The sequence below is a fragment of the Orbicella franksi genome, chromosome 8 (genome assembly GCF_964199315.1).
Source record: "Orbicella franksi chromosome 8, jaOrbFran1.1, whole genome shotgun sequence".
Lineage (NCBI taxonomy): Eukaryota > Metazoa > Cnidaria > Anthozoa > Scleractinia > Merulinidae > Orbicella > Orbicella franksi.
In genome coordinates this window covers 29,194,670-29,210,358 of record NC_138152.1, presented here as the reverse complement: position 1 = coordinate 29,210,358, position 15,689 = coordinate 29,194,670, and the positions used below count along the sequence as shown (strand labels likewise).

Sequence of the window (15,689 nt, the reverse complement as noted above, 5' to 3'; positions counted from 1 at the left end):
TAATTATGTTACCCAAGTGAGATTCACCTGATTTGTTTTCTGGTGTTATTTTCTCCTGTTTGTTCATCTGTTTCACAGCATATCCAGAAAATCATGCAGTAAACCATCTCTAGTCCTTTTACTATTGAACAAATTTTACTCTAAGCGAATCCAGATATGTTCCAAAGCTTAGGGGTGAGGGTGGAGGGGATTTTAGCAAAGATATGATGTCTTTTCTCACTACATAAGGGGGTCCTTCTGAAAAGCTGGAGGAGTGATTCTAAGTGTGTTTTTTTTTACTTTCCCTTAATAAGTTTCTTAGCTCTTTATCAAGTGTTTTGATGAAAGAAATAATTGTACTTCTCAAAAGTTGGGGTGGGGCTGTGGGGGGTGAAGTGAAGTTGCCTTGTCTTGCTATAAAAGGGGAGCATGCAGAGATGCTAGTGGGTGTGGAGACAGGCTGATGAATTTAATTATTTCTTTTTCATAGCTTCAGAAGAACCTGTAAGTCATGAAGCATATTCCACAAGTCGGTGTAGTGATTCAGCAGAGTCTGTAGTTGGACAGATTACAAATGAATCTCCACTACCCCCAGGTAAGCATGTAGCAACAATACTAGGATGTAGCAATATTTTCTGCAGTAACATTGTCAACATTGAAGGGAACAGGGGGAGGCATTACTTCCAGAAATGAGCTATATGGATGTGTGGGAGCCTGAAAGACATGGATTTTTGGGCTGTTTTGGTTTGAAAGTTAGTCAGATTTTTCTGTATTGCTCTACAGTAAATGTTTTATTGGTAATTGACCTAAGGTTGGAATTAGGTATACAGTCGAACCTGTATATAAAGGCCACCCTAAGGACTTGAGGAACTGGCCACTTAAAACAGGATCATTAAAAATACTCACTGAGCGTGGTCTAATGAAATGGTACTGTATTTCAGCACATTGCAGACATCTGGAAAATGTTAATGATACTAAACGGCCTATTACCAGCTTACAGTAGCTTTGTACATGTTATTTCTTATTAGTGATGATGGATTGCATTTTAAACACAATAAAATACCGCATAAAATGGCATTTGGTTTAGTTTCCATTCAAGGGTGGTCGCTTAATACAGGTAAAAATAAATAAGAAAGGCAAACATAGGACTGTCACAGGGTGGCCACAGCTGCTTAATAGAGGTGGCCGCCTAATTCAGGTAACAAATACAGCGTTTGTTTGAGTGAAAAATCGGGACTTCGAAAACTAGCCACTTAATACAGGGCCATTATATACAGGTTTGACTGTAGTTTTTTCATATAGAAATCCTAAAAGCATAGTTCAGTGACTGTATTATAAATCTCTTTCCATGGGACTGTGTATGCGAGTTTACACACTGCCATTTTGCAACTCAGTTAATAGAAACTAAGAGTTTTAAAAATGAGGTATTTTTGTCTCAAATAGGATTTGAAGAAACAGATATCGCTTTCCCTTTCCACCAAAAGATTCCAGTGAGTAACCCCTGTGCAGTGACCTGAATTTACACGTTTTTTCTTTTTAGATCTGCCTGGGCAAATGTTCATGAGTCTTCAGCAAATTCAACGCAGTGTAAGCAACTTCAACAGTAATACTGACCCATCAGCAGAGTTGAAGAAAATTGCATCAGACAAAGGCTTTGTGATTTCTGACAATGAAGGGTCGGGGAACTGCATGTTTCATGCGCTGTCTGAACAACTGAACGTTGTGAAAGGAATCGAGATCTCACATGGAGAATTAAGACAATCCATAGTGCAGTACCTCAGAAAGAACCCAAAACTGGTAAGTTTAGTATTTTATTTTGTTTTTTCGGGTTAAAATATCTTAACAATGATTTGTGGCTTGGGAAAATATGTTCCAAGTAATCAGACTCCAGCATTTGTGTCAGCATTTGAATTGGACTTGCAGTCCGATAAGATGGCAGAAAACTGGGCATCGCCATGTACAGGGATTAGTTGTCTTAAAATAATTTGTTTTGAGGAAAGATCTCAAAATTTGGTTCTCCGTTATACATGTAACTTTATGGAGGGACATTTCTGCCATCACACGTATACCCCCGTATGTGTGTACTGACCTAAAGTTAGCCTTTTTATTCTCCCTTCTTACAGCCTGATGGAACAGATCTGTTTAACTTCATCAATGGATATCAGTCATGGGCTGATTATCTTACAAACATGGAGCAAGATGGCACATGGGGCGATCACGTGATTCTGTATGTGACTACAAACTGCTATAAAACGTACATTGATGTGATTAGCAGTCAGTCAAATCACCGTGACCTTACTATCAGGCCTGATGGTGATGTGATCAGCACCAACCCACTTGTGCTGGGCCATGTTCATGAAGTCCACTACGTCAGCCTGCTACCCAAACAAGGTGAGACTTTGGCAATACACTGTGTTATAAGACAGTTTATTAATAATGTACATCATTTCAACTCATACAAGGTAACACTTACTACATCATGCTGTGTACATTAAGTCTGCTTGTCAGGTCTATCATTTTCTATATTTCTCCTGGGTATGTTAACTGTTCTTCTTTTTCAGAGATTTATAATCTTGTCGTGATTGTAGACAAATTTGTATGTCTCCTTGGAATGTTAATTACCTGTTTTATTCAAGAGAATTATCATTAAGTTATTATTTAACAAATAAAGCTAAAGTTGAGTAAAACACTAATTTATGATTTTGATATAACACACTTGAAATAGTAAAACATGGTTTTCTGATTCCTACATGGCTTTTCAGCTGATCAGATCTTGCAACTAAGATCGAGAAAATAGTGATAGAATACTGTTTACATTATAGCAGGGACTATGACAAAATTGTGAGTAGATTGGAATAAGTTTGGAAGATGTTGACCTTTAATCCTCCACTGTGTTGCTTAGTATGAATCATAAGGCTTTTCTTTAACAAATGAAGAAGGCTTAGCCGTGTTTTACACTGTGATACATGTAAAACACGACAAGCATTTAAGAACACAAGAGAAAACACGAGCTACAGGCGAGTGATTTCTATATTTCACTAGTGTTCTCAAATGTTCGGAGTGTTTTATCACAGTGTAATACATGGCTTAGGTTTCTAGGTTGATTTGGTTTATGATATAGAGGTAATGTGGCAAAAAAACAATAAAACACGCTTTTTCTATGTTTAATACTCCGTTAAAACATAGTTTTTTGACCAATCGGAGTGCACACAGGGTCCTATCTGTATTATACTATTTTCTATGATTCCCACCAAACTGCTCAAAGGAGGTAACCTGCACTCATCATCGTAGAATAATTTAAGGACGTTCGCGCGAAAATTTTGTACTCGATAGATTTCTTTAAAACCTCTACTGCGGACAGATAATGATATACTTGTTTCAGAAATGAAATAAAAATTGGGGGTCACCGACTTCGTTTCAGAGATCAAGCGTGTGGAAAACTAGTCTGATTTTGATAAATTGGTGTGCGTAATTCAGCATGGTCTCCAGCGTCATAGGTTGAAATATCAAAGATAAGTCAACAGAGGCAAACTGTCCTAACAATATTTTGCATAAGTGGATCTGTGGCATCAATAATTCTAAATATTGCCATCATTTTCACAAACCTTAACCCTTCAAGAGGCTTTTCAAACTGACGCACAGCTAAACGGAGAGGTCAAATGAACGGAATTTGATGGTGCATTTTGCAAAAAATTCAAACTTCTACACGATAGATTTTCTTCATTTTTTTGCAAAAGGTAGAAAATCGGTTGAGAAAATGGCCCATCAAAAGAAAAATAGGGGTCACCGAATGTCCAAGAGCGTTAAATCGACGCAAAGTTGTAGCAGTGGCCATTTGCCTTATTATTGTTCACCTTACTACTTAGCGCGCACGCTTGATGCATGACGTGGCATGTGAATTTCGTGCACAGTAAGGATGCGCAGAAACAATTAGCGCGAGCGTCCTTAATGCCTCCCATCAAGTGGACCTGAACAACAATTCAATAGCTGCTACTAGTATCTGGTTATTCAGTTTTGTTTTTATTCTCTTTCCAGGTTTGCAGAGCAAGTCTTGTTAGAATCAAATTTTGACAATGAAGCAGCTTGTGACTTCAATTTAGAAGGCATCAAAGAATTGCAAGACAGTAGAACTACAAAGATTGGTAGTAAATAGATTTCATAGTAATAAGCCAAAGGAAAGATTGTTCAATGAATTGCTGCTGAACATGAGTGTCCTGTTTAGTGGCAACATCACAAGGTAACACAAGAACTTCATACTTGCAAGCATTGGTGCTAACAAAATGTAAGTTGTTTTATGATTATTTTTATTTTATGACATGCAAGACCTGAACAAACATTGAAAAAAAAATCCTTGTTTCTATCGAGTATTAATATACATTTGTCCTATCACGAATGCCATTCTCTGATTGGCTATGCTTCTCACTATCTATTCAGTTGTAGAGAGTGAGTAGCATAGCAGTGTGCACTTGTCAACAAAATGGCGGCTGCTTCTTTGCGTTTTCGAGTTGCAGTGAAAAGGATTTAGATAAATTTTTGAACATGTAGTAGATTTATACTAAAACATTTAGATTGTTTGCTCTTGATTACTATGCGTGATAGTTCACTTGGACTGTGCCCACATCAACTATCATGCAATAGAAATCTTGAGCCCATAGTCTACCGGTAATTGTTTAATAGAAACACAAGTGAAAGATTAGGAGGGTACTTTTTTCAGCTCTTTCAATCTTTCACGAGTTTTTTATAGCTCAATAGAAACAGATAAATGTTTTCTATTTCCTGTTGAAAACACAGCAATAACAAGAAAAGATAGTCCCTTGTTTATTTTGTTAATCTAAATTTAAATTCTGTTTTCTTGTGCCACTGTTTTCGTGTGAGGCCTGGGGAGGAGTGAGACTCCCATATAAAAAAGACAGGGATGCTCATCAGAAATTTTGGAAAGAATCCCTAAGAGGTACAGGTCTACACACATACTGTTTTGTGCCAGGCCTGGCTTCAAATCTTCTGTATTTTCACAACCTTTTTCATTTCTTCCAGTTTTACAGGATTTCCAGTTACAAGCAGCATTTCCAGCTCCTTCAGTTCACCAATATCGTCAGGCAATGTAGTCAACTGGTTATCACTCAATAACAGTACCCAGAGTTTATTGAGATGTTTTATGTGTGATGATAAAACTGTCAGCCTGATTTTACTCACATCCAATACTATGGGCTCATTCAATTTACCAGTCTCCACTGGTTATTACTTAAGTCCAGTCTCCAGTAATCTATTCTCACATTCAGCCATTCCAGCTCCTTCAGTTCACCAATGTGGTCAGGCAATTTAGTCAACTGGTTAAAACTCAAGTCCAGTCTCCAGTCTCCATTCTCAAATCCAGACATTCCAGCTCCTTCACTTCACCAATCTCATCAGGCAGTGTAGTCAACTGGTTACTACTCAAGTCTAGTATTCAGGACTATTTGAGATTTACTGAGATGTTTTATGTGTGATGATAAAACTGTCAGCTTCTTTTTACTCACATCATGTAACACTACATACCAGCTCCTTCAGTTCACCAGCATCATCAGGCAACATAGTCAACTGGTACTCAAGTACAGTCCCCTCAGTTCCTTGAAGGTAGAACAGACAACTGGTTGTTACTCACACTAAGTACGGTCAGGTTACTCAACTCAGCAATGGCTTGAGGAAGTTCTCTCAACTGGTTCACCTCTGATGTCAGCCGTAAGAGATTTTTCAGCTTGTTAATACTTGTTGGTAATTCTTCCAGATAATTATGTGGCAAGTCAAGTTCCTCCAATTTAGTCAGATCAGACATAGCTTCAGGAACTTTTGACAACCCTCGACTACTGAGATCTAAAACGCCGTCTCCGATAACAATTCTAACTTCAGTTCACTAATCTCATCAGGCAATGTAGTCAACTGGTTATCACCCCACAACAGTACCCAGAGTTTATTGAGATGTTTTATGTGTGATGATAAAACTGTCAGCACATTGTTACTCACATTCAACCATACCAGCTCCTTCCATTCAGTTCACCAATCTCATCAGGCAATGTAGTCAACTGGTTATCACCCCACAACGGTACCTGGATTTAATTGAGATGTTTTATGTGTGATGATAAAACTGTCAGCTCATTGTTACTCACATCCAGCCATGCCAGCTCCTTTAGTTCACCAATCTCATCAGCCAATAAAGTCAACTGGTTATTACTCAAATCCAGTCTCCAGTGTCCATTCTCACATCCAGCCATTCCAGCTCCTTCAGTTCACCAATCTCGTGAGGCGATGCAGTCAACTGGTTACTAGTCAAGTACAGTCCCCTCAGTTCCTTGAGGGTAGAACAGACAACTGGTTGTTACTCACACTAAGCACGGTCAGGTTACTCAACTCAGCAATGGCTTGAAGAAGTTCTCTGAACTGGTTCTCGTTGTAATCTCAGCATTTTCAGATTTTTCAGCTTGTTAATACTTGTTGGTAATTCTTCCAGATAATTATCTGACAAGTCAATTTCCTCCAATTCAGTCAGGTCAGTAACAGCTTCAGGAACAGTTACTATTGACAACCCTCTGCTACCAAGATCTTGATTTGTTCTGATACACATGTAGAAATGCACAAACTTAATTCCAGAGGAAGAAATTCTATACATGATCATTTGGTCAACAGCTGATGCTGGTTTGTTTTGCTATCGAGTCAGAAACACAGCTTTTAGTGGGCGCTCTCTTACCTGACTCGTCCCCATTCGTCTTCACACAACTTCCTACAGTGCGTGGCACGGTGCGAGATGGAACCGCAAGGTGAGATGGGTACCCTTTGCTCCCCCTCTCACTTTTCCCCTTTCGCCGTGCTACGTGTTGTATGAAGAAGACTGGAGACGAGTCAGCTCTCTTACAAGGTTCTTTCCCTGGTGCAGCATTTACATGAAAATCTTTTGAGTTTTTGTCATCCTTTCTGATGATTCTGGATTTACTCTCCTCATTGTGACAAAATTAATTAAAGATCAAATGGCAACCTTAATTCACAACAGGATTTCGTCCTTCTAAGAAATCTGGGATATTAAGTAAAACAATAATATGGCTGGAAGAATGAAAATATTTTTTATGTGATATATTTCCCGTGTAGTTCTGTTGCATTACTCACACAGCAAAATTGTGTTTTCATTTCAGCAAATAAATGTTGGAAGTCGGTGCAGTGGCGTGGGTAAATTCAAGAACTCCAGCTAGCCTGTAGTCCCTCTCAGAAGTCTCTGCATTGGTTTTCATCTTCAGGAAAGAGATAGCCTGTGAGCAGGCTCACCTTTCAGTCACACTTGTGAGCAGCAAAGTGGGAGTCAGTGAGCGAGGAGTCTGGTGCAGAAAGGAGGTCAGCCTGCCTTGATCTCTGATCTCTGTTGTTCCCAGGGTCTCTCTGTCCTCCTACCAAGAGTGAGAGAGGGGGACCGTGGGAACGAGGTCAAACTTTGCTGCTTGCTCGTGTGTTCCTCAAACGTGAGCCTTTTCACTGGCTAGGAAAGAGAATTCCTTGTTTCAGTCAAATTTCTTTTTGAGGGATCAGTTTTTTCTTACCCCCATGACTTTCCTAAAAAAGTTTCCTTTGAATCGTAAATAATAAGAAAGAATACTCAATATTAGATTTAGAATAGCAAATAATAAACAGATACTCATTCTGAGATTTGGATTAGAAGATTGTACATAAAGATATTTACTTGAACAAATAAACTTGCTCAAAATGCAGCCCTATCTACGAGGGTGTCAATGGGGTTAACCGTCAGCCGTCAAACAGCCCAAAATTTAACCGAAAACCGTCAAAAAACTGCAATTTTTGCTGTAAACCGTCCGAAAAAGAGGCAGTTCAATGTTAACCGTCAAATGGTTTAAAGGTATTTCAAATCTCACTATTTTATTGGCTCATCACGGACTTCTGACTATCAAAGAATCTTTAAACTTGTAAACTAGTTTCCATGTTCCCAAATACGCTGACGCTATGTTTTTTCGTTTTTGAGGACCAAGCGCATTGGAGCTTTCAAACAGCATTTGATCGATAGCCACAGAAAAGAAATTGATCTCGGCTCATTCATTATGTATTTTTATAAGTTGTATATTATTTAAGAAATAGAAAATATGTACCTTGTTTCTGTCGAGTTTTGCTATCAATCTACTAGCGTTCTATCACGAATGCCGTTCTCTGATTAGCTACTCTACTCACGATCTATTCTGTTGTAGACAGAGAGTAGCGTAGCAGTATCAGTTGTTAACAAAATGGCGGCCGCTTCTTTGCGTTATCTAAGTATCTGGAGACCTGATTTAGATGAAGTTTTGAACGACTAGTAGATTTATAGTAGATTAATCGCTCTCGATTTCTGTGTCATAGTTGACTCGGGCTGCGCCCTCGACAGTGAGAATTATCTAATTGTTAAGTAGAAACACGAGTGGAAGTTTGGGAGAACGAGAAATGCGATGGAAACACGAGCCGACAGGCGGCTGTTTCCACAGGTTTTACGAGTTCTCTCAAACTATCACGAGTGTTTCTATAACACGATGGAAACACGCAGGACATGTTGTCTACTTCTTTTAGAAAATTCCGCGACGGCGAAAAAAAGAAAGCAACTCGGTTACTTTGATCATCAAAATGTAAATTCTCTTTTCTCTCGCCATCCGATGGCGAGAGAAAAGAGAATTACCATTTATGACGTGATCATTACGTCAACAGCTCGTGCTAGTTGTGTGTTTTTATCGAGACACGATTTTTGGCAGATAATTCATGGTAGGCCACATATAATCGCCTTCCCCTTTACTCCTCAAATGCTAACCGCAAGCAAACAGCAGTAATTAAATGTTAACCGCAAGCAAACAGTAGTAAATAAATGCCAACTGCAAGTAAACACAATATTTAAATGCTAACCGTAAGCAAACGGCAGTAAATAGAAGCAAACTGCAGGGAGACTATATGGGTGGCCTACCATGAATTATATCCCCGATTTTTAACCAGTCAGTGCGCGTAATTTCTATTGGCTGTTTTCTAGAGGTCTTAGAGTATATTTGCAAAATTTCACTTCATTTTTAACAGTTAGATTATGAGCTCTCGATTTCTATCAGGTGATAGTTGATTCGGCCTTCGGCCTCATCAACTATCACTATCACGAATAATCTAATTGCTTTAGCATGTTTAGTAGAATTCGAACTTAAAGTAACGCAAATAATGGTTTCCAAACATTTTTCAACGCATTATTGAACTTTACGCTTTAATATAATCGCACGTATTGAATTGTCTTTGGTAATTTTGCAGTTGTTTACGCCCGCGCAGCGGTTTTTCCATAATTTCAAGTTTTTTAAGTCAAGAATCCGTTTATGTCCTTTTAGTGTTCTCAGGAACTTAATTATCCATTTACATCTAAACTTTCTTCCAAAACTTCGGAAAAACGTCGCATTTCGTGGACGACCGACAGCTACTGCATTCTAATGGCTGATAGTATACGAGTAGCTCAGCCAATCAGACTGCAGCATTTGCATTAGTATACAAGCAGAATTCTACTAAAACACGATAGAAACAATCAGAAACATGTTTTCTATTTCTTTGAGAAGATTCTCCGACGGCAAAGTAAAGAAAACAAGTCGTTTACTTTGATGATCAAAATGTAAATTCTCTTTGCTCGCACCATCATTCATTGTCAACAGCTCATGCTGGTTCTGTGTTTTTATCGAGTCAGAAACAATTTTTGACCAATCAGTGCGCCTATTTTCTATGGGCTTCTTTCTAGAGGTCTTAGAGTATATTGGCAAACTTTCACTTTACTCCTTCCGTGAAATTCCAAGACGACCTCTAAAACACCTTAGGTAATAGTTGAGAAGAACAAGAGTTAATATTAAGTTAAACCCAAAGAAGAAATTTCCTGTTAATAACCGTTAACCGTCAAAGCTACCCCCCACCCCCCCCCCCCCTCCCATTGAGACCCTCGTCTACATGTATTAATCATTTGTTAGGTGGCAAATTAGGTATAATTTACTAGTACGGAGCTAAATATTTACCGAAATGTTGCGTTGACCGGAGAACTTTGGTACATAGTAAATAATAGGCCTCTCCGTTGCGCGAACAATGAAAATCAATTTATTTTTTTAGAGCAGACTTTTGTAAGAGTAAAAAATCCCTCTCAGAGAAATACACTTTGCCATTGTTAGAATGTAAGTAATGAATTTTTGGAGATGCGCTTTATCTGTTTGTTATTTTGTGCTGATGGTTATTTTTTTGTAGGTATACGTTTTCTAAACTTTTATTCTGAATACCAAAGACGGCTTATTTTAAGAATCATCAATATTACAGCAAAGTGTATAATAACCGAGATATATTATTGTAAAAGATTGTATTTAAAGGGAGCATTAATTAAACCAGTGTCTTCTTCTCTAAGTTGTCAATGGCAAAGCGAGCCTTTCGTGGGAACATGGAGTGCCCGAGATACTGGCACCACAAAGAATAGGGAGTAGATAACAAAGTGATCATTTGTTCTCCCCTCCCCAGGGACCATACAGGAGGTGGGCCATGGTAGCTTTTGACCTCCCCAGTTGTTTTTTGGGCTCTTCATATAAGCCTGGTCAACAGAGCTGGGTCGGTTTTCGTAATGTCGCCTCGCCGCTCTTCTCTTTGTAAAAATTTCGAACCCTGGCCAGCCCGGCTTGTCGTATGAACACGTCGAAATTTTTACGACGAGAAGAATGGCGAGATCTCTGAAACCAAGCTAGCCCAGCCGACCGCGCTAATATGAAGAAGTCCCCTGATGGTTGACTCACTTATATCAAGCAAGTTGGGTCCACAATAACGACCAACCGTGTTACATTGTTTATGGAAAGACCAGAGAGACTTTCAAATCATATATAATCTCAACAAATTAAGCAGAGTTGTTGTTCCTTCTGTGTGGTGAACTAAGGAGCAATAAATGTTTTTCAAAGTTGTTGAAGGACGGTGGTAACAGTTGAATGACATTAAGATCCAGGAACTGTCTGAACCCGACAACATGTTAAATGGAATGAGTCATTGGCAATTACTATCTTCCTAAAGCTTCTCCAAAATCCAGCAACCATTGCAGTTAGGAAGAGACCGTTTACTGTTGCTTCTTTTTCAGTAAACATAACCTGGAATGAATTCCCATGTTAGAGACCTGGGTTAGAGACTGTTGTCCCCACCCTTCGGGGGCGGGAGGGGCAGGGGGGGGGCTCCCCTATAATAGTGACCGGGGTGCTCGTTTTATCTTCTAGGTGTTAACGTACGTGTTGAAGAACGGTAATAGTTCGAATTAGCGCGTCCATTCCGATAAGCGCCCCTTACGAATAAGCGCCCCCCTTCGAATGTGTTTTTATTAATAAGCGCCTCTATTCCAATAATCGCCTCCATTCTAATAAGAGTCCCTATGCTAATATTATAATATTACAGCGCCGTCAGAATACGTATCAACCGAGCTTTATCTTCCTTAACTGCTCAGATACGTAATGCCGCATTACGTAAACAGTGATCTTCGTCTGAGTTTCTCAACTATTATTTCCATGCGACTGCATAATTCTATCAAACGTTAACAGTAGATTTCCCGTATATTTTTTACAGTTTCTGCTATCGTTCCTTTAATTTGATAAATACCGTATTAAAGTTTTGTTTTGAACATTCGGTTGTTTCTCAAAATAGAAATAAGCGCTCCGTCCCGAATAAGCGCCCTCCTCTAAGGTACCAAGAGTAAATAAGCGCCCCGGGCGCTAAATCGAATCATTACGGTACTGATGACCGCTACAGTTATCAGCAGTAGTGTACATAGGAGCCGCACATTCAGGATGTGACTTTATTTATCTTTTTTTTCAATTTTGATTTGAACTTAGCCACTTAAATAGGATGCTGATTTATGACAATGCTTTCAAAAATCTTTGCAGGTAATCAAAGGGTTTTCTTTATCGCTTTTTTTGGTTTTGCTTCTTTGTTTTCTTTTTTGTTTTGTTTTTGTTGTGAAAAAGTCGCGGTGTAAGTTAAGGGGTTCTTTAGAATTGTCGCCTCTTTTATGTGAAAATGAAATAGGGCTTAACCTACAAAACGAGTTGCTGGTGCTTCATAGGGGTTCTTTGGAAAATTTCCGACAAGTACCCCCGTCTCTTCGTAACAAAAGAAAAAGAATTTTTTAATTTTTTTTACCCTTTAAAAACAGGATAAACCCATCAGTGCAAATTGTAGTGTTTGCAAAAGGGGTCCAGTAAAGCTTAAAAAGTAAACATAAATCTTAAAACCTACGCATACATCAGTGAAAGGTACATATAAAAATCACATCTAAAAATTATCTATGAAAACTACAAATAAAAAAGTACGTTGACCCTTTTCCGAAATAAAACTCTGGAATTCATATTTCTTACCTCTAATGGCAAGCTATCTTAAATTGAAGCACCTTACAAAGAAAACCTTTTACGGCCAAACTCCAGTTTCATTTTTGGTAGTTCAACTGAGGAAAGTCTGTTCCTGGTGTTGAAGTTGTGAGTTTTCCTCGTGAAAGGCGTACATACATTTATGTAGCCAGTCAAAAACACAGAAACAAACGTTTCTATTCTTTCACATTGGAGTCTTCCCGGTCGTGAACCTCTAAAGCATCTTTTGGAAGTCACATTCCCCTTGTTAGTTTACTGTGCAGTTAAATGCTTAAAGAATAATAGCTGGTTGTAACAGTCGTTAGGTTGTCGGATGGCGATAAACAATGCACGAAAGGGACCGAATTACTCGATTGTTCTTCGGAAAATTATCGGATCAATAACCTCGATACGTAGCATACTATACTCGACATTCTTCGGTTTAAAGGGTGGAAAAAAGGCTCGATTTTCCGCCATGGACACCGCTCTGTAGGAACATGATAAACGATCAATAACAAAAACAAACATTCAGGTTATTTTGTCCTTTGAAATTTATGGCCAACCAAAAATCTTGTGGTAGGCCCGCCATCTCGGCCCAATCACATCTCTACAGCGCGGACGGACGGGCTGTGGGGGGTGGGGGTGTCAGCCCTCCCCCCACTTTTTCACAGTAAAAAATAAATGAGTAAAGCAAAGGATAATATTATACCACTTGTGACGAATGTTATGCAGTTCGACTTCGCGTTGTTAAAGGCAAACTCCGTGTTGGATGTATGTGGACGATATCTCTACAGCGTTTTGGCCATACAACCGTTACCTGCGAACAAGAGATTATCTCTTGTTGCGAATGTGCACGTGCATCTGAATGACTTCAGAGTTTTCCAAGGCCTCTGTTTTGCGCTGTCTCCTTTAAACAATAAGGATCAGTTTTTAACTGTCTCCTGACTGTCGACAGCGTTTTCGCTGAAGACGATGTTTGGCGTCTGTCGGAAACCGATGAAATGTGCGTTTTCACGATATAGAAAAACGCATTAGTGAGGACAGGACCCGAGACTTAAAAACAAACATATCGTCCCACGAAACACAGACTATTACAGGCCAATATGCTCTAAATGCATTGACTACAGCGTTTTCAGCACCAAGAAGTTGCTGCAATTGTGAATTTCTTGAATGATTGTACACCGTTTACACCGCGTTAGTTGAATCTCGCTGAAGGAAAATGGTTGGATTCCTGGCTTATCACAAGGTGTTACAGTGGAGTAAATTTCTTTTGCCGAAAGTCGGATTGGATATTGAATTTAAAGGCTCGATGATAAAATTTAACACCTGTACAGTGAAAAGATTGCTTTTGAAGCGCTGGAAGTTTGTGATTGTTGCATGCCTCGCTTGCTATTTTAAATGCATTATTCTGTCACTCAGAAGACTTAGGCCCCATTTATATGGTCTCGAGTATGTCCCCGAGATAACCCTCCCCACGAGGCAACTTTGTCGAGCGTTTATATGTGAAAACGGTTTCCCTACAGGCCGAGTCAAACTTGACTCTGCATCATTACATAACCCTTAATTAACAATCAAATGCGCAAATGTCCCTCTTTCTTTGAGTTTCCCTCGGTCATTCGATCACAGTGGGATTTGCCGAGTTAATTTTCACTTCTCTGAAACAAATTTTTGCTTTTTTAACACTTAATCTAGGCATTTAGTGACACTCACCACGCCCAGGGTTGTCCCGGTTAGGCGCGCCAGAGTGTTTATATGAAGAAAAGTTGTCTCGCCTGCCAGAGATACTCTATACCTGCCGAGGCGAGACAACTCGCCCACCCGAATTGTCTCGCCCCCCACCTTACCTTCGCCCCCCTGAGACGGGTTTGCGATCGTCATGTGAACGGCTGGTTGAATTTTAAGTGAAAACCAGGATTTCATCACAGGGAACCACGCTGTGGTAGGCGCGTGGATTCTCTTATCTCCCCACCAAGGTTTTCTTGTGAAGGGGATGAAGACAAGGTCAACAGGTTGAAGTCACAACCCAATGGTGCAACCATCTGAACTGAAGCAGATGTTAAGTACACGGGTAGCATGATCTTACCACTTATTCTAAGACCCTGGTTTGTGGTCCGGTCTGGGTGTTGAACCCACGACATTCCGCCACGCAGTTTGACGCTCTTACGAAGTGAGCTAACGATAAAACAAAAAATCAAAAAGCTTAAGATATCAAAAAACTACAAGGAGGTTGATGGGGTAACTGTGCAGACTCGTTGGTATCGACGATTGCTTGTCGAAAAATGGGTAAGATCAAATTGTCTACAGAGCTTCTTTTGTACTCCCTTTCATCAAAAAAGACAAGACGATATATATATGCTTTTGTTTATTTATTTATCCTCCAGCGGATAAGCAACGCAAAAAAGAATCTGAGTATCGTTTATTTTAATCTACAGCTTACCAATTTTAACCTTAATCTTTACTCTGCCAATATTATATATTTCCTTTCAAATTACAATCTATGTGTATTTCTTAGTGTCATTTTTTGATCAACTCATCACAAAAAAAAAGAGTTCATCTCGGTGGAAAAGCTTCTTAGAATATAATGATATAATTTAATTTAATATAGTAATCAAATTTTTATAATCCCAGCAACTGGGGCTTGTCACAATAAGCAAGCAAGCAAGCAAGCTGACTGAATTCATTCCAAATGCTTATCAATATATAATTGTCTTCGGCAAAATATACACTACCCGTGACATTTGTAAAAGTAGCAATACTTTTAAGTAAATCAACTTGACACAATATTCACAGTATAACGTGAAACTGGCATTGTAGAGCCTTCCTTTCTCCTAAACTTTATGAAAATACTTTATCGATTGATCGGTTGATTAATTAAAGGGTTACTTCATTAATAATAATTCATAAATTGTACAAATTGTTATAAATAATAAATTGGTATAAATTTAGCTTAATCTTTATTTTATTCAATATTTGTGTTTTGTTTTTTATGCTTGTTTGTTTTTCCTTTTGTTTGGTTTGGTTTTTTGGGGTATCCATAAGCTGTAATGATGAGTTCTTTTTTGGGTGTGTCTTCATGCTTGCGTTTTCGACTCCTGCTGAGCTTGAATCCATCCTTTATAGGCCCTGTTTACAGGGAGGAAGGGTTACCCTAGCAGGAGGGTCAAAGACTGCCTGGGTTTAAAAGCACAATTTCACAGGTAGGGTTACCCTACCACCCTGGACAACTTAATGGCAAACAAAATGGCCGACAAGGGAATAGCTCTGCTTGGTAAGTCGATTCTCCTGTCTGGACTGCTGTTTACAAGTGTTACCGAATGCCGTTATGTTACGTATTATTGCCAGGCAACAACA

The 15,689-nt window shown here is 39.1% G+C and overlaps 1 protein-coding gene and 1 long non-coding RNA gene across 6 annotated transcripts in view; both read left to right on the top strand.

Annotated features, from left to right (window-relative positions):
- LOC145496102 (uncharacterized) overlaps positions 1-15,689 on the top strand; it is a 492,363-nt gene that overhangs the window by 124,996 nt on the left and 351,678 nt on the right. For 2 of the 5 annotated variants that reach the window (XM_081475729.1, XM_081475732.1), the window contains one exon: positions 470-574. The exons of the other annotated variants lie outside the window; for them this stretch is intronic. In XM_081475729.1, coding sequence (XP_081331855.1) covers positions 470-574 — 105 coding nt within the window. The remainder of the gene's footprint in view (positions 1-469; positions 575-15,689) is intronic. 5 annotated transcript variants of the gene reach the window in all.
- LOC145496149 (uncharacterized) lies at positions 1,783-5,572 on the top strand. The gene is made up of 3 exons (XR_014050521.1): positions 1,783-2,370; positions 4,015-4,261; positions 5,014-5,572. It is a non-coding gene; the product is annotated as an uncharacterized LOC145496149 (long non-coding RNA).